The sequence below is a fragment of the Paroedura picta genome, chromosome 15, assembly GCF_049243985.1.
Source record: "Paroedura picta isolate Pp20150507F chromosome 15, Ppicta_v3.0, whole genome shotgun sequence".
Classification (NCBI taxonomy): Eukaryota; Metazoa; Chordata; class Lepidosauria; order Squamata; family Gekkonidae; genus Paroedura; species Paroedura picta.
In genome coordinates, this window is record NC_135383.1 from 13,637,130 (window position 1) to 13,662,207 (window position 25,078).

The 25,078-nt window shown below is 46.7% G+C and overlaps 1 protein-coding gene across 1 annotated transcript in view; it reads right to left on the bottom strand.

Annotated features, from left to right (window-relative positions):
• The window catches only part of ATP2A3 (ATPase sarcoplasmic/endoplasmic reticulum Ca2+ transporting 3), an 88,699-nt gene that overhangs the window by 12,087 nt on the left and 51,534 nt on the right, over positions 1-25,078 (bottom strand). The window contains exons 6-15 of the mRNA XM_077311143.1: positions 24,321-24,401; positions 22,889-22,974; positions 21,756-22,220; positions 14,444-14,532; positions 9,478-9,580; positions 8,667-8,798; positions 5,781-5,906; positions 3,422-3,640; positions 2,219-2,554; positions 588-808 (exon numbers count right to left, since the gene is read on the bottom strand). Coding sequence (XP_077167258.1) covers positions 588-808; positions 2,219-2,554; positions 3,422-3,640; positions 5,781-5,906; positions 8,667-8,798; positions 9,478-9,580; positions 14,444-14,532; positions 21,756-22,220; positions 22,889-22,974; positions 24,321-24,401 — 1,858 coding nt within the window. The remainder of the gene's footprint in view (positions 1-587; positions 809-2,218; positions 2,555-3,421; positions 3,641-5,780; positions 5,907-8,666; positions 8,799-9,477; positions 9,581-14,443; positions 14,533-21,755; positions 22,221-22,888; positions 22,975-24,320; positions 24,402-25,078) is intronic.

The window sequence follows — 25,078 nt, forward strand, 5'->3', positions numbered from 1 at the left end:
AACCAAGTTTTATTCAAGATTTGGTGTGCAAGCAAGCGTCTTCAAATATCTGAATGAAACTTTGTTAATTCCCTGATTATCTTAAGGTTCATTTTCTTCTTGATGATGCAGATCAAGGAATTGCAGAAACTGTAGCAAAGTTCCTTTATGACGTTATAATCATTCAATCTGACCGGTAATAATTAATTATATAATTCTACATCAGAACTTTGTAGTCCTTCTGTCGATGGTAAATTATATCACTGCTTTATGCCAATAAGGGCCGCTTGACTTGAATAAAACTTGATTCAGAACCTTCATTCAAAAGGATCGTCTATCACAAATCATGACATTCAGAAATTACTAGACATTGTAAAATATATTCAAAGGACAAGCAAAAAGCCAAAGATTTCTCCCCGTCTCCTCCTCTTTGTCATTATCTTAAACAGTGATTCTCACACCCAATATTTTATAATCAACTTCATAATCTTTATAATCTACTTCGACACCATTTTATTCATTTTCATCCTCACGGATGGGGAATTTGTGCTCCTTCGGCCCTGATGTTATTCTGCACGGCAACAAGGACCACCAGAGATGGTTCTTACCAGACAACCTCTCCAACATTGGAAGAGATGAGGTAACGGATGAACTGTTTCATGTTGTTGTAGATGGCCCTGCCTTCTTCCACCGCAGCGACAATGGTTGAAAAGTTGTCATCGGATAAGACCATTTCTGCAGCCGACTTGGCCACGGCTGTGCCAGAGCCCATAGCGATGCCGATTTCGGCTTTCTTCAATGCTGGGGCGTCATTGACCCCATCGCCGGTCTGGAGAAAGCACAGAGAAGCTCTCAGAGGAGGGAAGTTCATCAATTAAGCCAATGCACAGACAGTGGGGGGAGAGATAATTTTTACCCCTTTCTCTCTCAGGATATGCAAACTCAGGGTCACCCTGTAAAGTTCGTGATCATTAGATTTAGGACAGGTGAGGGCGAGCGACTGCTCTGCAGGCAAAGTGGAAGAAGAAGAAGAAGAAGAGTTGGCTTTTATATCCTGTTTTTCACTACGCAAAGGCTGGGCTGCCAGGGGAGAGGCGGATAAAAAGAGGCTGGTTGGCACTGGGAAGGAGACTAGGGCCCATTCCGCACCCATTGGATAATGCACTTTCAATGTGCTTTTGCAGATGGAATTTCCAAAGCAGAACAGGATAATCTACTTCTAAAGTGCATTGAAAGTGCATTATCCAACGTGTGCGGAATGGACCCAGGAAGCAAGGGGAGGGAAGAGGCATCCGTGGTGGAAGAGCCAGCAGAGTGGAAATCAGTTCTTATTTCAAACCAAATTTGGATTTAGATAAATTTAAAAGCAGTTCTGACAAAGACATGGATGAGGGAAGGTCCAACAGTGGCCCAGATAGCTAAATGAACCGTCCATGTATACAGGCAGTTACTTCCAGAAGATTGCAAAGGGGCTACCCTGAAGGTGGAAACGCACATAGCAAGATCAATGTCCACTCCTCCCCAAGTGAAGTCTCCTCAAGAAAAGATAGACACAGTTCCCTGTCCCCCACCAAAGAAAATATTTCCTAGTTTGAAAACTGGAACATGGAGATTTGTAAACCGACTGGGAGGAGGGATGGTGGAAGGGACGCAGTGGGAGGTACAAGTCCATTGTTGTCAGTGGGGTTTGGACGAGGGGTGAAAAAAGGGCAGAGGGGGGAACAAATCCGATGGAGTGCTTCTGCTTTCCAGAGGAGCAATGGGGGAAACCTACCCAAAAGCATCCTCAAATAACCCCAAAATAAAATGCCCAGAAAGTGAACTGAGCACTGAAAAGAGTAAAATCAACACAGATAGCAAAATTTCACCTGACTTAGTGAAAGTGACAGGAGAGCAGAATGTTAAAAAAAAAATCGATGTAAAAATGCAGGAAACAACCAATGTAAAAAAGCCCATTCTCCGCTGCTCCAAAGGGCAAGAACAGAACCAGTGGGCTTAAAGTTACAGGAGGGAAGATGTTAGCCAACCCAAAAGCATTTCCAATGACAAGAGCAGTTTAACACAGGAATAATTACTGAGTGTGGATGAGCATCTCCTTCACAGGAAACCTTCAAGTCCAGGACACTCTAGCTATGTATTTTCTGCACTGAACAGGAGATTCAACTAAATGCCCTCTTGCAAGTCTTCCTGGATATTCTTTATCTAAGAGAGGGAGCCAAGCATCCAGCCCCAGGCTTACCATCGCTGTGATTTCATTGAAAGACTGTAGATACTCAATTATCTTGGACTTATGGGCAGGCTCTACCCGAGCAAAACACCGAGCAGAGCGGCAGGCTTCCCGCTGCACCTCTGGCATGAGGTCATCGAATTCTCTGCCCGTGTACGCTTTGCCCGTCACGTCCTCCGTTTCCGAGAAGATCCCGATCCTCCGGCAGATGGCCACGGCCGTCCCCTTGTTGTCACCGGTGATCATGATGACCCGGATACCCGCTTTCCTGCACATCTCGATAGATGACATCACTTCCTTCCGGGGAGGGTCCAACATCCCCACGCAGCCAACAAAAGTCAGATTTGTCTGCATGCAAAGAACCAGGAGAGTGTTAGTCTTGCTAAGGTTGGCATCATCTCTGTATTTCAGACCTCCATTTGCTGTTAAGCAGGGGTAGTCAAACTGCGGCCCTCCAGATGTTCATGGACTGCAATTCCCATGAGCCCCTGCCAATAAACGCTGGCAGGGGCTCATGGGAATTGTAGTCCATGGACATCTAGAGCAGTGGTCCCCAACCTTTTTATCACTGGGGACCACTCAACGGGGGGGGGGTAGTTTACTCCTCTACTCTCAACCACTGCCCTAACGCTCTCTGGTCGCTATGGTAATGTTTAAACATCCCTTCAAAATAAGATACAGACACGCCACAACAATGAACATAAGGAACATTTTATTTTCATGGAAATTTTAACTCATGACAATGACAAATCAATGGGAACCCTGAGCTTGTTTCTCTGCAACGAGATAGTCCCATCTGGGAGTGATGGGAGACAATGACACCCAAAGTGTGTTGTAAAGGGCCGGGGGGGATGAAGTAAAGGGCCGGGGGGGGGGGGGAGAAGGCATCCATGTGGTCCAATTAGTCAACGGACATATGGTCCGCAGCCCACAGGTTGGGGATCGCTAATCTAGAGGGCCGCAGTTTGACTCCCCCTGCTGTAAAGCATGCCATGTAGCTATGGGGGACAATTGGGGCCAGGGCCAGGCATTCACCTTCCATGTCCTGCTGCCATTCTGGTGGTTTGCCATTGCCTGCCTCTGTGCCATGACCTTAGTGGTCCTTGGAGGTCTCCCATCCAAATACCAGCCAGGGCCAAACCTCCTTAGCTTCGGAGCTCTGACGAGGTCTATCCAGGTCTGGGCTCAAAGTTCCAGTATGGAAGTCAGGCGTACCTCATAGTTGATGAACTGGCTGGAGTCATCCAGACGCATCTCCTCTTTCCGTTGAGGGTGGTCCCTAGTGGCCAACGCGAGGCAGCGCAGCGTGTCAATGCCAGTGCCCCACTCCCGGATTCTGGAGAGGATCTTCTCTTTGGTGGACAGAGTCAGAGGGACCCGATGGCTGCCGACACGGACGTAGTTACAGCGCTCGATGACGCTTTCCGGGGCTCCCTTGGGGCAAAAGGGCAGTTGAGTCAGAAAACTGCCCAAGGGAGGTCCCTCCATGCAACCGATGGATCTCTATTAAAAATTCATCTTGGTGGCAAATTATTTTATTGATTGATTTATATGCCACCACTCATGGCAATTGCCGACCCGTGGTGGTTTCCAATATAAATTAGAGCTTTGGCAGCTAGGAAGGCTGCGTATCCCATTTACAGTCTTATCTGTAATAATACCTTATAATAATTAATAATAATATATTTTACTATTTAATAATAATAATACATTTTACTATTTATGCAATAAGGGGAAAGCAAGGAAGCATGTGCATTTTTCAGAAGAGAAAAATGATTAGTACAGCTTCATGGATGCTTTAGGCCGTTCCTGCACAGAGCAGAGGGTTGGACTAGATGGCCTGTGTGGCCCCTGCCAACTCTATGAGTTCTATATCATACAAGTTTTAGTTTATTCAGTCATATGGTCTTAGACCACGATACAAAAGATAAAGAACATATATATAAAGGATAAAAACATAATGCTGGTGATACTCAAGCACTGAAAACAGTTTATGGATGTATTAAAATGAAGCTAAAAGATAGCATTGTATTAGTCAATTCCTGACGGTTCCCAACAACCCTTTAAATAGAGACTTAAATTGTTGCAGTGAGTGGTTGGGGTTTTTCATGGCATGGGGGTTAATAACACCACCTGGTATATGTAACACCCCACTGAACCTTTATTAAAGGGATGAGGACACCCCCCCCCCCTTTGTTGCTAACCCCTACTTGGGAATGCCCATAAGGAGCCTGGCAGGCAGCTGCCCGAATTGACTCATGCATTACCACTAGATGGTGCTGTTTTGCCAGTTTTTAACAACAGTGGCTCTGCTCTCATAGTTCAGGGAGAAAAGTTAATTGAGGACAGCCAACCCTGTTTAGATCATAGCAGAGGTTTATTTTTATTTTTTTAAATCCAGGATGAAGGTGAATTTAAGGGCTAATGCACACATACTACTTCTGTGGCTGCAGACAGCTAAAGCCAATGAACAGGAGCTCAGGATGAGGAAACTCTGAATTAGTAAAATAACCCCGTTCAGAGGTCCAAAGTCAACCTGGATCCTACCAAAGCCACCCCCCCCCCCCGGATGTCCTGTTCCTCTAGTTCAGGGGTGGCCAAACTGTGGCTCTCCATGCATCCATGGACTACAATTCCCATGAGCCCCTGCTGTCTGGAGAGCCACAATTTGGCTATCCTTGCTCTAGTTATTGCCCCCCAGGCTCAATTCTAGGGGTCTGATTACCTGGGACCCTCATATGAGAAGGAGGGAATTTTCCTCTATAGACCCTTTCCTTGGACTGGCCACTGGTGCTAAGATATCTCCTTATTGTAAGGTTCCTACGGTAAGATCAATAGCATTTTTGGTGATGTTTTGTGATTCCACGGAGCAATTTACAAAAGAGTAAAGCAACATGTCCTCCTTGGTCCGGTTTCGCAAATCTGGCAAAGCGGTTCTGATTTCAGTCGGGCTTTTACCAGCTGATTTGTACACAGAGATCCAGAAAGACTTATTGCCTTAGGCACAGTTGTCATGAAGGAAGTTTAGCCACTATAGGTCTTTTCCTCCTGCATTATATTGCTTTTCCACCTTGCTGCAAGGTCAAGAAGGGTCAGAGGTGCCTCAATAAATGAACACGTTTTAATGTGATCTCAGATGTTGTTATATAGTTTTGGTTATTTAGGGTTTACCGCCTCTGGATTGAGAGGTGGAGCTTGGGGTGGGCAGGGTTTCAGAAGGGGAGGAGCTTCAACAGGCACCAATGCTACAGAGCTCATCCTCCGAAGTAGCCACTTTATCCAGGGGAGCTGATCTGTATTGGCTGGAGATCGGCTGTAAGAATGGGAGAGTTCTAGGCCCCACTTGGAAGCTTTATAGAAGCGGGGGGGGGGGGAACCACATGGCTCAATAAATCTTGCAATTAACAGAAGAATTCCTGCATTCCAACTAGAGGTGAACCTGAAACACAAAGCATTCTTGTCTTCAGAGTCTTTCATGACCATCAAAACAAGACTAGACTCCTCGGTAATGTCGGGAATCATCAAAAATTTTGAGAAACGCTCAGCCTGTCAACGCTGGATGCATGTGCCTTACCTTGACAAAGAGTTTGCTGCCGGAGGAGTTGTGGTTAGAGGCAACCGGTGTGCAGTACACAGACATGGACTTTCGGTCGCGGGAGAACTCGAGTGTGCACTCTTTTTTCATCAGTTTTTTTATCACCTGCGGGGAGAGAAGCCATTTCGTCCAACCGTGAAAGGGAAGGAAGTTTGTTGGTCAAGGGCAGCCTTTCTCCACTTTTTTTACCCTTGAGAAACCCCTGAAACATTCTTCGGGCTTCGAGAAACCCCAGAAGTGGCGCCATCGTGCAGAATAGGGTTGGGAAGCAGAGCTGTGGACACGCCCACCCGGGGCCCCGCCCCTTCCCACCCCTCCAAGGCCCATCATTGGCCACTTTGGGAGGGGCAAGTTGACGTGCTCAGGGATCGTCCTATCACCTGGTTAATGTTTAACACATTTTAAAAATATATTTAAAAATTAATTAACTCCCAGCCCTTCAGGAAACCCTTACAGGGATGGCAAGAAACCCCCGGGTTTCACAAAAAAGCTAAGAAAGTGTGGTTGCTATTTATCAGGGGAAACCACTTATTACAGGAGATGCAGAGTTATTACAAGACCTGCATCTTCCGTACATGGGATTTCTCTGGATCATGATTGAAAATTGGCCTCGGTCATCCGGAAGACACGGGGCTATTGTCAAAAACGGGATTCTTGTGTCTCGTTCCTCCCGTTCTGCAAAGCATAGGGTCACTTACACAGTTATGAATTTCATTGCCCACACACAGCATCATGTGGCTGCATCTGGTGGGCTGGCAAAATGGATATCGGAAGGTGTCTCTAACTGAGTCAGAGCCCTTGCCGTCTAGCACAGTCTACTTTCTCTGGGGGGTAGAACAGAACCTGAGTGTAGCAGCACCTTGAAAACCAACCTAGTGTCCCTGGGGTACACGCTTTGTGAGTCAAAACTCACTTGGTCAGAGCTGACAAAGCCTTGACTCATTAGAACTTATAGCTGGGGAAATGTGGGCCTTTAAGTTTTTAGCGCATTGAATGTTGCATTATTACTACTGACTCACATAGCTGCCCACCTGCAACTCTGGTGATGGATCTCCAGCGGTATCAGGAAAGAAAGGTCTAAAATGAGTTTGATCCAACTGGCTATGTGTCTACGCATCTGTTTTATCGAATGTGTTTTCAACTTTTATTAGATGGCCATAACTTTTATTAGATGTCTGTAACTTTTACTGTTCTGCATCTTCCTCTCGTCTGTTTCGCCCTGTTCTGGAACATTTGCGTTACCCAGCTATGGATCTAGGGTGGTCTTTTAAAATGCTGCGAAAATGAGTTTTATCCTGCTGACCAATACGAAAACCGTATAGGCCCGTTCATTTTATCCAGTGTGTTTTAGACTTTTACAAGATATGTGAGGAAGAAGAAGCGTTGGTTCTTATATGCCGCTTTTCTCTACCCAAAGGAGTCTCAAAGCGGCTTACAATTGCTTTCCCTTTCCTCTCCCCACAACAGATATCCTGTGAGGGAGGTGAGGCTGAGAAGGCCCTGATATTACTGAAGAAGAAGAGTTGGTTTTTATATGCCACTTTTCTCTACCGGAAGGAGTCTCAAAGTAGCTTACAGTCACCTTCCCTTTCCTCTCCCCACGATAGACACCCTGTGAGGTACTGAGGCTGAGAAGGCCCTGATATTACTGAAGGAAAAAAAGAGTTGGTTCTTAAATGCTACTTTTCTCTACCAGAAGAAGTCTCAAAACAGCTTCCATTTCCTCTCCGCACAACAGACACCCTGTGAGGTGGGTGAGGCTGAGAGAGCCCTGATATTACTGCTCTGTCAGAACAGCTCTATCAGTGCTATGGTGAGCCCAAGGTCGCCCAGCTGGCTGCATGTGTATGAGCGCGGAATCAAACCTGGCTCGCCAGATTAGAAGTCCGCACTCCTAACCATTACACGAAGCATTGTTCTGCATTTTCCTCTTGACAGTTTTGTCATGTTCTGTAACACTGTTTTATCCTGTTGTGATTGACTGATGTTCAAGATCTTTGGCCATATAAGCTTAATAATAAAGAAAAGGTCTTTTCCAACTGCTATGAAGACTGAATGGGGGAGTTTCTGTATGTCAACCATGCCCTTTATCACGAAGTCAGGTCTCTATCTAGAACCACATACAACTGTGGGGGAGAATATTTGCTTTGTACGTGGAACACCCCAGGTACAATTCCTGGAATTAATAATTGAAACGGTCTGGAAAAGATCAACATCTGAGACTCTGAAAAACCAACCAATGGAGACAACGCTAGGCTAGACAGACCAATGTCTGATGTAGCATGTGTTCCCTGTCATGTTGTGATGCATGGTACATAATACTTTATTTTATGGGAGACTGTAAAACAGCCAGCTCAGAGTGAGGACAGATGCCACCGAACTCACTCCGTATAGATTGCTAACTAGGTTTGGAACTGTGATGACAGCTGAAGACTAACCAGAGCAGGGGTAACATCATAACAGGCAAGGAGAAGCATCATTTTAAGGTTCCCACTGCAATGGGCAAGCAAATTACAGTTCAAGCTATGTGGAGTTCTATCAATATCCCCGCCCCCTCAATATTCAGAATGTTTGAATGTTGCTGTACTCCAAACACTTGAAACCTCTATCTAACATGAGAGGCGATACTGTGGCTCTCCAGAGGTCTATAGACTACAATCCCCATGAGCCCCTGCCAACACACTGGCAGGGCTCATGGGAATTGTAGTCCATGGACCTCTGGAGAGCCACAGTTTGACCACCCTTGACACCATCCAACCACATTAACACTCTCCCCCCATTTTCCCTATTTCACCCACCCTCAATTTCCTTCCCCATCTGCTGAGCTAGAATAAGAGAAAGATGCTGACTTTTTCTCCTACTCACTGAGTTGCAGGCGTTGGCACGCTCCACCTTGGACAGTTTTTCAAGGTCGGTGTTGAACACGTTCATCTTTTCCACCAAGCACGTCAGGGCCGTTTCGGTGGCTTCTCCCACTTTTTCGTAGACTTTCTTGGACTGATAACATGGAAGGGCAAACACTTTCACGGACAAAAGGAAGAGAGAAGCTGTGCCCTATAATCCTCAAAGCAGCACGATAACATTGGCTGGCCTCCTCCCACAAAACCGCAGAAGACCTCCCCCCTGGAGCCAATAAGACATGAAGGGTGATGCTGATATTTGGAATCCTAGCCAATTTTTATCATTTTAATCGCTGCCGTTTTAGTGTTTTATGATCAGTGTTTTTATTGTATTTATTCTGTCGTAAAGCGTCCTGTGATGACACTCGGGAGGGGCAGTTATACAAATAAATCTAAATTATAAAATAAACTAGCAGATAATTCCCACCCCCCAAGTGCTGGGGAATGTCTTGGTTCAGTAGACACAACATGCGCAGGTCAGGAAAACAAAGCTGAGATTGGCGGCCCTTTCTCCTTTCGTAAAGGTAAAAAAAATCTGCGGTGTGGCGGAGTCTAATTCATTTCAAATTATGGCGAGGGCACAGAAGAAGAAGAAGAGTTGGTTCTTATATGCTGCTTTTCCCTACCTGAAGGAGTCTCAAAGCGGCTTACAGTCGCCTTCCCATTCCTCTCCCCACAACAGACACCCTGTGGGGTGGGTACAGCGGTTTACACTGCCGGACAACGAACAGCATCGGACAACTAAATCCCCCTTTTCTTCCTGACTTATTACCCACCTCGTTATAATCCAGGGAGGAATCGTTACAGAGGGCGCAAATGGTTGCTAGCTCCACCAAGCCGTCATACAGCCCACACTGGACTGGCTCATCATTCTTCAGCCTTGCCATGGAGGAAGGAAACAAAACAAATGAGGTCTGTCTTGTACATGTCTATCCCACCCTCCCTTGAAGAAGTTTAGGGCGGCATCTATGGAGGTTGTTCTTTGAGCCACACAACAGCCCTGCGAGGCGGGGAAGGCTGCAAGTGGGCGGCTGAACCAAGGCCATCCAGCTAGCTTCCTTGGCTGAAGGGGAAGTTGAAATTGTCTCCTCTCCCAGTCTAACCCTTCTTTCCCCACTCAACCTCACAACCTCTCCTTCTACCCTCTTTTCTACCCTCACTGGCAGTCTTCAAGCAAAGGTTGGATACACACTTTTCTTGGATGCTTTAGGCTGCTTAGGGCTGATCCTGCGTAGAGCAGGGGGTTGGACTAGATGGCCTGTATGGCCCCTTCCAACTCTATGATTCTATGATTGTTTTCAACTTCCCTGGCACTTACAAGGAAAGTTCCAAGATTCAGAGCCGGATCCTAAAGTCAAGCTCTGAGTCTGTCGGGGAAGAACAAGTTCTAAAAAAGCCATTTGGGGACGGGTCAAAGGAAGGCCGTGACATCTCTGTCAATTAGCTGTTTCCAAGCAAGTGACAAATTGTACCCTTTCGGGAGACACGAACAAATGTCTCTTGCACGAAGCACAGCTGTGATAGAAGAGGTTTTTTTTTTTTTTTTTTGCCAATTAATGGATCACCAGCATGTCCCTGTGTGAGAGAGAGGAGTTGATATAATCCAGAGAAGAGAACAGTTAACCCGTTTCTGGGCTCCCAAGAGTCCTGAACAGATCTGGAGTGGCAATCAGACGGGAGCCTGCAGCAAAATTCTGCAGGAATGCAAAAAAGCACAGGACATGGGACTGAGCTACAGAGTCCAGCGCCCCTAGAGAAATGCAGCACACATGCGCACACACATGTTTCTAGCCCTCATGAAGATCTGGGCCTATTCCGCACACATAGGATAATGCACTTTCAATGCACTTTAGAAGCAGATTTTCCTGTTCCGTACAGTAAAATACAGCTGCCAAAGCACATTGAAAGTGCATTATCCTATGTGTGCAAAATGGGCCCTGCTTTGAAGTGGGAGTGAAGCCAGACAAGAGGGTAGATGGAAAAACATTTTCCAGGCTGGAAACGTTCCTTAGCTCTCCCTGAAGCCCAACAAAATTACAGGCAATTATCCAAAATATTGGGAACTGAAGAATTTTGCATGGCCAAGGAGCTGCCACCCCCCAGGTGGGACCAGGGGAACCCCCAGAATTATAGCTGAAATCCAGATGACAGGAATCAGTTCCTCTGGGGAAAATGGGAGTTTTGGGGAGGGTGGATTTGATGGCATTGTTCCCCACTGAGGTCCCTGCCCTCCTTATCCCATAATCTCTAGGAGTTCCCCAATTTGGAATGGCAACCCTATCCCCAACCCCCACATTTTTGGAAATCCTAGACTGCAGGCTTTCATGCAGCTGAATGTGGATAGCCTGGGAGCAGTATGGTAACTTTTTCTGTAGCGTCGATAGCAGATGGTCAGGGTTACTAGGTCTGAATAAGGAAACCCTTTGTTTTGCAGCAAGATCTAATGGGCAGACGACCCGCATCCAGCTCTTCAATGTGTATTCTTCGCCCTTCCTTCCCATCTCAAGCACAATTTCCCCCTGGATTCATCCTCCAAACACGATTGGTGTTTGCAAGTCACATTTAATGACGTGACTCCGGTTTGCACGTTGCTGCTGTGCTCTTTTGGAACGGGAAATCTGGATTCCCAACGAGGGATTCCTCCAACGCTTCTCCTCTCTGGCATTTCTGTCCAGAATTCCAAATTAGTTGGTTTGGTCCTTGAAGCAGAACCAGTGTATTTGAACCCCCCCCCCCCCCCCGCCACGAGCTTTTGGTCTATCCTATGCCCCAAACACTATGGCACATTATTTCTCTAACCTTATAATACCTTCAAACTGCAGAGCATTTATGTTAGCCAGACTAAACGTATTTCCTTCTGCAATGGTTGAAGGCAGGCATAGGAGAATTCCCCGCAATGAAAGAATTTGCAGGTATTGCCATACAGAACCAGACTCAGTTTGCCATATCATTCTGCGATGTGAGTTGTAGAACAACAAATGTTCTGGCTTGATCTCCCCACTTCTGCCCTTCTCTAATGTCTCAGATGGCAGGGCTCTTGAATTGCTGCTTATTGATAACTGCTCGACCACTGAACGGGTAGCCAAGCTTTTATCTATAGTAATGACCCATAGAGCCTCTTGTGGCGCAGAGTGGTAAGGCAGCAGACATGCAGTCTGAAAGCTCTGCCCATGAGGCTGGGAGTTCAATCCCAGCAGCCAGCTCAAGGTTGACTCAGCCTTCCATCCTTCCGAGGTCGGTAAAATGAGTACCCAGCTTGCTGGGGGGTAAACGGTAATGACTGGGGAAGGCACTGGCAAACCACCCCGTATTGAGTCTGCCATGAAAACGCTAGAGGGCGTCACCCCAAGGGTCAGACATGACTCGGTGCTTGCACAGGGGATACCTTTACCTTTACCTTAATGACCCATAAGGTAAAGAAGTAAAGGACACTGGCTTCATCTTTTTGTATTTGCTGCTCCCTTTCCTGTTATAACTTCCCTCACAGTTTTTTAGACTTGTATCACAGAACCGATTTGTATATTGTTTTATATCGTGAATGCCATTAAAGGTTTTGTATTGTATTGCATTGTATTTGAAATCCTATGTTTGTTTTTTGGGGTGGGATTAATTTCATATTCTGAACACCGAACTGTGCATGTGCCTTTGGGTTCAACTTTTATTTCCTTCCATTCCTTAGCCATCTTTGCCCCTTGTCTCCACCCGTTTTTCCAATGTGGCCAAAACAGCGGTCTTCAAGTGACTGTATGCGCGTCCATCGAGATTCACTTTGGGTGGTGGTTTCCGATGTGCAGGGACGCAAGCGTGCGCCGTTCCACTGTCACAAGAATACGGATGCGACCGTGTATGTGATCATGTTAAGAATGCATGGCATTGTATCAAGGCAGTCTTGTCAATCACAGGCACAAGGGCAGAAAGCTGCTAACGGAACAGAATGCTACACCCGACTGTGACTATGTGGAGTCCAGAATTAATTTTAGAAATCCCATCTCATTAAAACAGTAAAGCAAGAAGAACCGAACACGAGACGGAGCAAAGTTATGTAACTGCAGAAGGAACAGAAGGATGTGGGGAGGGGGATCTTCCCGTCTCCAATTCCCACAGTTCTTGGAGAAGTAGAGAAAGCCATGTTTTTTTTCCCCCCTCCCCTCTGCTACAAATGACTCCATCATCAGCTATTCTTGGGCTGGGAAAACAATCACACATGCCCCAGAGCAGATTTATTCTGTCAGTTGCTTCCCATGGAATTTTTAGAAAAAATACCAAGAGTGGGAACACAACAGAAGTCAAGAAAAGACAAGACCAAAATATTCGGCATTTATGAAGCTGATGGACTTCACTCAAGATGCTTCATCTAGGAGTGTACCAAAAAAACAACAACAAACCCACAGGGTATTTTTCGTACTTGGATATGCTGAACCTGAAAAATACCAGTATTTTCCAATATTCCCGTACAGGTATTGGGATTTGGCAAATATTTGGAATGTTGCATTTTTTTTTTCTGCCTCCATTATAACCTATGCAGGCCATTGCCCAAACACGATAATGGAGAATTGATCCAGGGGGATAACTGTGGCTTACATCACCGTGATTACACAAGAGCAAATGGTAGGCTACTAAGACCAGATTTGGACTCGAGTATCCCCTTTTGTTTCGATCCTGGAAGGAAGAACCCCAGGGCCATCTGGAGGAGGATCGAGAAGGGAGAAACGGAGAGCGTCCTGTTTTTTTAAATAAAATTATCATCGAAGGAATGACCACAGATGGCTGGAAGGTTCCGTAGAAACAAAAGCAAACAGAGGAGGAGTTGGCAAGGCTGGAGGAAGGGATCTTCCTGTACTCTTTCCTTGTCACGTGGTGCTTCCCAGGGCTGAAAGGATATTTAACTCCATCCATCTTGAAGGTGCCAGTGCCACTGGGGTCGATGCGCCAATCAAGCACCTAGCAGACTGACTGGCAGCTTGTTCTGGAGCATCTTCCTCACCAGAGACCTGCTCAGCTGTGCATCTAAGTGCAGTGGGCACAGTGCTCCATCTCTCTTTCACTCTCTCTCTCTCTCTCACTCCCCCCCCTCTCACTTCATCTCTCCCTCTCTCTTGCTCCAGCTCTTTCTCCCCCCCACTCCATCTCTCTTTCCCCCCCTCTTCATCTCTTCCTGTTTTAGTGTATGAAATCTGCATAAAATTAGAGGCATTCTCTTTCTGCATTGCTTTAGTTGATGCCTAGGTAGGCTGCAACAAGTTGTTCCTCTTCTTCCCCCACTCCTCTGAAGGAATGCCTCTTCTGCCTCAGAAGCACAGGGGGGAGGAAACTCCTGGAAATTTGGGGATCGAACCTGAGAAGGCAGGGGGCCTCAGTGGGGTACAATATCACAGAGTCCACCCACCAGAAGATCCATTTTCTCTAGGGGAATGGATCTCTGTAATTTGGATATGAGCTATACTTTCCTGGAGGCTGGCATCCCTATCCAGAAGATGTATTCCCCTTTGTCTTCTCTCTCCTATGTAAGGGAGAATGGCTCCTCTAAGATACTGTTTGCAACTTGCAAGGTTGTTACTTTTTTTATAAAGTATCCAAGTTAAAATGTCTTTTAAAGAATTCCATGATCTCCTAATTGTTTGATCGGGAAGCCTCTTTTTAAGTTGACCCAACCGATGTCCAAATTGAGGGCAGCCTGAGCAAATAATCTTAATACAACTCATATTCAAAGTAACTTCAAACAAAGGTTGGGAAAAAACTCACACTTGTCCCTCGGGGGCATATGTGGATCCGGTGATGGTGAGCTCATGAAGGCTGCAATTAATTCCTTCTATCCGGTCAACAACGAACATCTGCAACAAAGACGGACCAGGGGGAGGCACAGAATGAGAAAATTACACTCTGATGAAAGACTCAAATAAAGCCCCTCTCCTTCCCAAACAGATAATGTTTGTAAGCGGCGGCTTTTCATCAAGAAGGGACTTCCGTGTGACTTCTCTCAGTCTTGCTGTGCGCTTCTGAAAAAATTCTTACACCTTGGTTGGTTTTGCGGGGTTTTTTAGCACTATTGTATTTTGTAATTTTTATGAACTATCAAACTTTAAGCAGAATGTCGTCCTCCCCAAGGGAAGCAACAGAGCAGGGGTGGCCGAACTGCAGCTCTTCAGATGTCCGTGGAGTACAATTACCATGAGCCCCTGCCAACTGGCCATGTTGGCAGTGGCTCATGGTAATTGTCCTCCATGGACATCTGGAAAGCCACAGTCTGGCCACCCCAAAATAAAGAAATGACTTGAACAGTTTTCTCGGCTGTTTCCTCCCACCCCCAACATGTACTACTTTAAGGTACGCTGCCTCTATAATCACAACTAACAGGATCAACCTGTTCTCCAGGAAGCCAACTTGTCTCACACTCTCAAAAATATCACTGCCCATTGCTGCAGCTTACGACAATGATTCACGTAAAGCTAACGGCTCATCGTTCAAACAGTGCTTAAAGCATACAATGGGATTCGTGTGCATCCTTTAGGATGAGTTTTATTATCTCTGTATTACCGAGAGAGGAAGAGTAGAGGGGCCTCATGTTGTGGGAGGCTCAGTGGTAAAGAAGGGGTAAGACAAATACACCAGCTTTGTGGTGGTGTGCTGCATCACTTCCCGGGAGAAACAGGAAGTGATGTCATGACAGCAGGGCGTCATTCTAGGATTTGCCTAAACTCTATTGCTAAACCTCACCCCACTTCCCCTTGCTGGTCTTTGAGGTGCTGGCGGACAACAGGAGGGACTCCTGGGAGGGCAGGAGACCTGGTACTTCAAAGCAGAATATCTGCTTTGCATACAGAAGCCCCTAGGTTCAATTCCCAACACATGTCCAGTTAAAAAGATTGAGGGGGGAGGCCTATGCTTGAAAGCCCAGAGAACTGCTGCCAGTCCAAATAAACAATAGAGACATTGAAAGCACAGTGATCTGATTTGGGAAAAGGCAACTTCATGGTTCTTGTTAAGGAAATGGGCCGCAGCCTAGGGGCAGAGCCACTGCTTAGCATATATCAGGTCCCAGGTTCTATCCCCGGGCTCTCCACTTAGAAAAAGCTCGTTATGCAACAGCTCATCAATACAAAGAAAGTTATGTGGGATGACATTTTGACTTGGTATAAGGCACCACTTTGCCTGTGGCGCCCCGGTCTCCATTTCTTTCTCCGGCAACTGGGCTTCCAAGAACACACTCTCGCAATTCTGCCCCATGTCCGCATAACATCCTGTCCTCACTACCACCAGCAACCTGTGCAAGAAATTGCCCCCCGTCCCTTGCGGTCAGGATCACACATCCTACAGATCAGTTTGCCCTGTTTACGGAGCAAAAGCACACCACGGCTAGGAGCGGGGAGAGAGCACTGGGTTAAAAAATACAGTCTACTATGGACATTTTGTGCCCATAATAAATTGCTTACAAATCACGGTGAATGTAGTGGAGCAAACATGACATCACGGTTGTATCCTGGCAAATTTCACAGTAGGACCACAGAGACACAATTTGGGTAACACTGGGAGCGGGGGGGGGGGGGGGAGAACACAGGACCGGGCTAGATCTTTGAAGTTCAGGGTTTTTAAAAAGCTAACCAAGGTTACACCATTAAAAAGTTAAGAGGCTCCTGTCCGGAATCACCGGCAGCTGGGAAGACAAGCACCAAGGGGTCCCACCTGCAGTTCACAACACTGCCGGCCAGAAGTCGAGTGAGAACTAAGCCAGCCATGCTTCGATTTAAAAAGAAAAGGCTTAGCAGAAATCCCAATCTATTTCGATTGTATCCGATTCCACATCTAAAATTAGGCAATCAGGAACAAACAGCAAGTGAAGCCAATCTTCTATCTTCCCTGGGCAACTAGATGAAAGCTAGTTAAAAACAGATGGTGTTTTTTCAGCTCCAAAACATCTATGTTAAGATGCGTTATAGCAAATATATTCTGGGCTGCATGTAGGGTTAGAGGTAGAAAAAAAACAAAACAAAGCAGCACATGGCTTTGGCTGCAAAATTTGGCTTTCTGAGGATTTTGACATTTTAAATAAAAAATCAAGTTTCTAGTCCTTAGGCCCATGCAGGTTTCATTAAGCAACACCTGATGAAATCTCAGAAGCCAGGGACTAAGGGAATCAAGGGTCAACTGAGCAGAAAAAAAGGCTCCAGAAAACGGGAAATTGTACCAATCCAAAGTTTGAGTCCAGTGGCAACCTTTAATGCCAACAAAATTTAATCCTAGGCACAAGCTTTCATGTGCATGCATATACCCAGAAATAAACTTTGCCCTATTACGCATTGGTGTTTTCTCTTGCTTTGACCATGTGTGTCCATAGAGTTTTCTTGATTATTTGGCACTGATTTTCCTCCTTTCCCCACCAGTTCACCTTCTGGTCGCCTGTGTTTTCTGAGAACCTTTTTGTTCCATGTTGTGATTTTGTTTTATTATTGATGTTACCTGCCCTGAGCTGTACAGGAACGGTGCACTAGAAAAACTAAGATTTATTTTAGTTTTTTAAAATGGGATGTTGGAGGAGTGTTTTATGGAGACAGACCACCAAAAAAACAAATAAGTAGGGCCTAAAGTCTAGACCCAATCAAGTCTTCCTGGAACCTAAAATGGCAAAAGTGAGGCTTACTTTGGTCACATTATGAAAGGACGAGAGTAACTGGAAAAGACAATAATGCTAGGAAAAGTTGAAGACAAAGAGGAAGTCCCAGCATGAAATTGACTGACAATAAAATAAACCACACCCTTCCGTTTACCTGAGAATGGCTGCTCATAGTAATATGTTTTTTTTGGGGGGGGGGAGAGAAGAGAGAGAGACAGAGAGAGTCTAGGCTGTGTGCCTGGGCCAAGATCACTTGGCAAGATTCCATGACATGAAGATCTGGATTGCCAAGATATCAGCCTGACACTCTTAACCATGACACCTGCACAGGTGTTTCTTTTTTGTGTGTGTGGGGGGGTTGCCATTTGCTGTATGCTAGTTTCATTACCTGCCCTGTTTCTAGCATTGTCTCTTTCTGTTTTGACACCTGATTATTTCATGAATTATTTAAAGAGTTGATTTCCTGCTACAAAAGCCTTTGGCAGAGAGTCAAGGACAAGCGTTTGCACAGAACAAGCCGGCTAAGCAAGGGCCACTCCCTTCTCACAGAATACGTTGCAAGAAACAAGCTGCTATCAATAAGGATTTGCACCCTTGGGGTACATTCAGTGTGTAGATGACTTCCGAGTCTCCATATCCATCTCTTGGGACTACAAACCCATTCCACAAAGCTATGCTGGTCCGCATCCCTAGCCGTCTTGACCAATCCGCAGCCTCAATACTGTCTGCCAATCACAGGAGATTATTTGCACACTGGCTTTCCATTTCATGCCTGAAGGGGGCGCCAAGGAGGCTGTGAAAATGAAACTGAAATTCTGTACAAATTAGGTGTCGGACTGCAACCCTCTTCAGCTTACTTATCCTTTAAAAAAAACCCTATATTTACTTCCAACCAGATCTGATTAAAGAATGCTAGCCCAATCTCATCCGATCTCAGATGTTTAGCACGGTCAGTCCTGGCTAGTATGTCGATGGGAGACCTCCGAGGAAAGCCAGGTTCATGATGGCAAACCACCCCCTGGATGCCTCTTGCCTTGAAAACCTTACAAGGTCACTCTCAGTCACCTGTGGTTTGACGGCCCATTCCTGTGGCTTGACGCCCTTTCCTCCGCCACCGTCCCCTTCCCAGCGTCTGAGTACTTTGCTGTTCATCCGAGCCTTTCTAGATGTCTCCGTGCTCAGGATTTGGCCTGCAGCCCACAGAGAGGCAACTCCCTGTATCCCGTGGCAACCAAGCAAGACACTGCTCAGTTCCCTTTCCAAAGCGTTCAGTGACTAATAACGCACCATGAGACGGGTCTGCGAGTTGAACAACAAGAGATTCCACAGGTATTCCATTGTACACATGGAAATGTGCAGTGTGTCTCTCCCCCCCCCTCCCCAGCCCCGCATCTTTCCAGGCTGCATGGAAAGCCATGTTGACATTTGAGCGTAAACAGCGGAGCGGAAATCGCACGAGGCTAATCCCCCAGCAGGATAGGAGAGGCAAGCCGTTTCTCCTCCCCAACCCCAATTTAAAGGGCGTTTTCTGTGAGGCCAAAGCTGAGGTATAAACACTGGATCCGGTTGACCTTGAAAGCTTTTGGATGCAGGCTAACACACCTGCGTGGAAGGTAGAAAAAGTCAGTATGTCCCAGACGGCTCAATCCCCACTATACGTTGCTGAAAGCCCCATGCCGTTCAGGTCTATTTACAAGGACCTGCTCTGCGTTGTTTCAAAAGTAGGGGTGAGAGGATGTTCCCGCTGTCGTTCCTTTTTTTAATGCTTGTTTTATTCTTTTTGGCTCACTGTTCAGTTCACTCCCAATGGCCGCTAGTTTTGTGGAGTCACTTCTTTAAAAATTTTAGGGTTTCATGGCTTACTGGGAGATAGGGCTGACAACCTCCAAGTGGGGGCTGGAGGTCTCTAGGGATTGTGACTGATCCCCGGACAGTTCACCAGGAGAAAACGGGCACTACAAAGAGCAGAATCTATGGTACCATACCCCACTGATGTCCCTCCACCCCCAGATATTCCCAACTCAGTGCTAATAACCCTAGTTAGAGCATCTGCTTGGCCCACAGAAGTTCCCAAGTTCAGTCCCTGGCAACCCCAGTTTAAAAGAACCAGTAGTAGGCAATGGGGAAGACTTTCTGCCAGAGACTCTGGAGAGCTGCTGCCAGTAAGTGTTGACAATACCGACCTTGATAGACCGAGATAGCTTGGTGTGATTGTGTACTTAATCACACCCTATTTTCTACTCTGTACAAAGCAGCTTCTAAAAATGAAATCCATTGCAATATTTCTTAAACCGTTGGTGGCGAATCGTGTTAAATAAAAACACGTTCCAGAGATCAAGCCTATTATATCTTTAAACAATTTGGAAATAGTGCCACAGTGCAGAGGCGCATATCCTCCCACCTGGCGATCAGGGCCACAGCTTGAGATATCGTTCTGATCCAGAGGAGCTGAACATATATGTCTACACTTTCCTCCACACAGAGGTGCTATGCTTGTGGGCCAGCAAAGATGCACTTACGGACTGTGGGATCAGTGTGGCTGTACATGCTCCCCTTCTCCACACACACTGAGTGTGATGAGGGGTCGAGAGCTAGCCATTCCCACACTAGAACCGCTTCTTAGCTGCAAGGGGATGGAACCAAATATTTATCCTGGACCTTAAAGTGGTTTTGCATACAATGGGCAGGGCAGGGCAGGTATTAACCCTATTTAACAACAAACATCCTCTCCCCCAGAGGCACCGGGGGTGTTCAGCAGCCAGCAGGACCACACTGGGCAAATATTTAACTTCTTAAGCAAGGTGGAAAACCCGTGAACAATATCCCTATTCCTGCCATTAAACCTTCCCCTTTGTTTGACCAGGGAACTCCTGATGGTTAAACATTAGCTTAGATTTTCCTTCTGCCACAGAGCTGCTTGCTGTGCGGAATACTAAATATTGATTCAAGGGTTTCCACTCAGATAAAAAATAAATAAATAAAACAAAGACAGGGAAGAGACAAAATTAGCAAGCCATCCTATTCCCCTTAAATTTCCCCCTCTTTAATCTAGCAAACCTGCTAAACATTGGCTTGGATTCAAACCACGGTGCCCCCACTCGGTTTGATGAGCACTCACCTTGGCTGGTTAACCAAAAGCCCATAGCCTTGTCCTGATGACCCCTCTGCATGCTGAATGAATGTACAAAGACATAAAAAGCAAGACCGGGTGTGCCAGCTCTGAAATTACCTCCCCATCTCCGCAGGATAGCCAACTCGTGACCGTAACAGCTCCACGTGGCGGTAGTACCTGTGCATATATGCCCTCTCCATGAACGGCAATGTTTAGGGAACGGTAGTCCTGAACACAGGGAAGCAGCCTCTGCATGGAACTACTTCCACAATTAGGTGTCATGTTTACAAGATGGCGACCAGGTAGAAATAAGAGAAGAGACCAGTGTTCTCATGCCCACTTTCTTGTTGCACATGTTCAGTCAATGTATATACTTATGTGAGCCATAATTTTCTTAGCTACTTAAATCAGCCATGGGGGGACTAGTAGACTGGATCTGAGCAGCAGTTAATGTTTCCTGGAGGAAAAAAATTGGTCAACCCAACCTTGAAACAGGCTGGGGTGTGTCTTTTTCTAATGGTTGAGGTCAGGGCAAGTACTAGTAGAAGATCAGATGGGGATCCCCCCTTGAAGAGATGTTTCCATGCCGGTCAACTGGCGTGGTCAGATATCACACCCCTCTCCAGCCACCACGGCTGTTAGTGGGGGCTGTTAGATACTGTGTTATTATTTCCCCCATATGGTTTTTGTATTTTTCTCGCATTTTATGGGGTGTTTAACTGGAGATTGTGTAATCCGCCACGATCCAGCTTGTCTGGGAGTGGCAGGTAATAAATCCGATGATGATGATGATGAAGAAGAAGAGCTGTTTTTATGTTCACTGCTTTTACTACCCAAAAGAGTCTTGATCGGCTTACAATAGCCTACCCTTCCTCTCCTCACAGCAGATACCCTGTGGGGTAGGTGGGGCTGAGAGAGCTCTGAGAAAACTGTGACTTGCCCAAGGTCACCCAACTGACTGCATGAGTCCCAGGGCTCTTCTACATTCTCATTTTCATTGCTTCATGCACATGTTTTGCTTTCTCCAGCGGTCAATTCGATACTACATTGCAGGTTTTTGTGTTGGACACACCGGAATGTAATATCAAATAGGCCACAAGAGGGAGCAAAACATGCACAGAAAAGAAACACCCCCCCCCCCACCCCGTGAAGCAATAGAGGCACACAAGGGAGGAAAACGAGAATGCAAGTTTCATGCTGCCAAACCCATGACCACTGTTATTCTGGGGTAAGCTGGAGGCATCCGAAGTTGCTCCGGAGTTATCAAGCCACAGACAGAAGAGAAAAAAAAACAACCAATGAGAGTTCAGCAGCACCAGCCCCCCAAAACATACCCTGCAGACTGACATCTGATTGGTTGTTAGAGTGCCAGTCTTGTCCGAGCAGATGACCGACGTGCAGCCCAAGGTTTCCACCGATGGCAGGCTCCTCACAATGGCGTTCTTCTTGGCCATCCGGCGGGTGCCCAGGGCCAGGCAAGTGGTAATGACAGCCGGGAGTCCCTCGGGAATGGCAGCCACGGCCAAGGCCACGGCAATCTTGAAGTAGTAGATAGCCCCGCGGAACCATGAGCCGCCGTGCACAGGATCGCTGAAGTGGCTGATGTTGATGACCCACACCGCTATGCAGACCAGCGAAATGACCTTGGAGAGCTGCTGGCTGAACTCATCCAGCTTCTGCTGCAAGGGGGTCTTCTCGGGCTCGGTGGCGACCATCTGGTTCCTGATCTTCCCGATTTCCGTGTAGACCCCCGTGGCGATGACAACACCGACAGCTTTGCCGGCAGCAATGTTGGTACCCTAGAGAAAGGGAAAGGGGATGCTGAGCTACATGGGAGGCCCATGGCCAACACTGCCGATGGCCAACGTTGGTTTTGGGTTTGAAGGAGAACGTGTCATAGAATCACCATAGAATTCTAGAGTTGGAAGGGGTCATTGCAGGCCATCTAGTCCCACCCCCTGCTCAATGCAGGATCAGCCTAAAGCAGGGTAGTCAAACTGCGGCCCTCCAGATGTCCGTGGACTACAATTCCCATGAGCCCCTGCCAGCATTCGTTGGCAGGGGCTCATGGGAATTGTAGTCCACGGACATCTGGAGGGCCGCAGTTTGACTACCTCTGGCCTAAAGCATCCAGGATAGGCAGCTGATTTCACGGCTGAACTACTCGGACTGTGAAAATATCTAGCCAGTATTGTTTATATGTAGTTTAAGCCCACTGCTGCAGGTCCTCTCCTCCAGGGCTGATCTTGCCAGGTCCCATGAAACGTGGGACTCTGGCTTGATCTACCCAAGCTTGATATTCTCTTGGCAAATTCCATTCATGTTCAACACTCATCTCGGTTGCATGAGCCTATAAACTCACGCATGAGGAAGGGTAGGACAGTTTGATCAACAAAACTGTTCCTGAGCTGGCCTCCAGAAGCAGGAATTCAAGAGAGAAAAGGCAGGCAGGCGTGAGAATACTTACAGAAAACAGCATGTTCTTTTTATCCTGGTTGACAGCTCTGGGATCCGGAACAGGGTCGGTGTGCTTGATGATGGACACAGATTCACCTACCCCCCCACCCCAAAAAAACCCACAAAGGGAAGATATGTTATTTCCTACCTCCTGTTGTACCAAAGAAGTTGTTTTCATCTACAACAGGCTTTCTCAACCAGGAAGGGTTACCCGAATGACTGGGAGTTAATTGATTCTTAATACATTTTTAAAACTTGTTACACATTTATCAGGTGATATAGCCACAAATAAGAGCCTCTTGTGGTGCAGAGTGGTAAGGCAGCAGACATGCAGTCTAAAAGCTCTGTCCATGAGACTGGGAATTCGATCCCAGCAGCCGGCTCAAGGTTGACTCAGCCTTCCATCCTTCCGAGGTCGGTAAAATGAGTACCCAGCTTGCTGCTGGGGGGTAAACGGTAATGACTGGGGAAGGCACTGACAAACCACCCCGTATTGAGTCTGCCATGAAAACGCTAGAGGGCGTCACCCCAAGGGTCAGACATGACTCGGTGCTTGCACAGGGGATACCTTTATCTTTTCCTTATAGCCATAAATGATTGTATCAACCTGCTCCCACCCACCCACCCCAAAACGGAAGGGGAGGGCCCCCAGATGGGCGTGTCCACAGTTATGCTTCCCAACCATATTCTGCATGATTGTGCCACTTCTGGGGTTTCTCGAAGCCTGAGGAATATTTCAGGGGTTTCTCAAAAGGTAAAAAAGTTGAGAAAGGCTGGTCTACAGTATGCCTACTGGGCGCTACTCACCCCCATGGGATGAACACGTGTCTAGGCTTCACCCATTTGTAGCCCAATTTCCTTTCTTTGCATCAGACTAGATTTCTTTGCACCCCAACAGGAGACATCCCTTTCCTCCTAACTTCCATAGAGGGGCATACCGAAAGCTGAGTAGAAGGCCACCCAGAGTCACCTATGCTTTATGGCAAAAGCCAGATCATCTAGATCCTAGCCTGACATTTTAACTTCTTCTGATGTTCTTATGAAGGCCTTAGCCTCTATTCTCTGTTGCTGGCCATTGTGAAGAACTAGTTGGCCACTGTGTTGAAAAAGTATGCCGGACTGGATGCTGGACTAGCTGGACCACTAGTCTGATCCAGCAGGGCTCTTTTGATGTTCACATGAAAGCCCTCTTGTTGGTCCTCCAGAGGAACTGGTTGGCCACTGTATGAGGCAGGATGATAGACCAGACAGACCACTGGTCTGATCCGGCAGGGCTTTTTTGATGTTCTTATGAAGGCACTGGCCTCTCTGCCCTGTAGTTGGCCCTCCTGAGGAACTGGTTGGCCACTACACGATACAGGATGATGGACTAGAAGGCCCACTGGTCTGATCCAGCAGGGACCCTGCCAATGTTCATCCTGTGCCTTCCAAACCACCCTTACCTGTAAGAATGGACTGGTCGACCCGTAACGTGGTCGATTTGATTTCGATGATTCTGATGTCAGCAGGCACTTTGTCACCAACTGCAAAAGGGGAAAAGGAGAAGGCGTCAGCAGCATCTGCATCTGAAATCCACCAAGGGGCAGGGGAAGGTGGGAGAAGGGAGTCCCACACAGCTGAAGAACACGTTGGCAGGAAAAGCTTTTTGTCATCCTGTAGTCAAAATGTGTGTGTGGATGCGTGCTGCCATCCTGGAGCAGGGCTTATGGGGACGTCATAGTATACAATGAAAAGGATCTCCTGTCTAACGAAAGATCCCATTTGATCCTATCAAAAGGCTGATGTCGACTAAAATTATGCCACAACAGAGAGGTGAACCAGCCAAACGTTCATTATAAAAACAGAAAGAACACCACATAACCACTAGAGTCGCAACAGTGATGGACAATCGGTTGCGTCGTAGTAGTGTCGTTCATTCAGTTGATTTGACCCATCTAGGTAATATGGAAGCTAAAAGCAATAAACATTAATAGCAAAAGATAATGATTGAAATGCGTATTATCAAACATTCCTAAAGTCCTCTGAAACAAACAGTTCTCACAGGCCTTCTAAATGCCAGCGGTGAAGAAGCAAGGTAGATCCCCCAAGGAAGGGAGATGTACAACCTTAGAGATGAAGAATGTTATCGTTCCCTTTGGACCCACATAAGAATATACCACAAATGGTCCTTGACAACAGTCCTGACACACTTTAGTGGCAC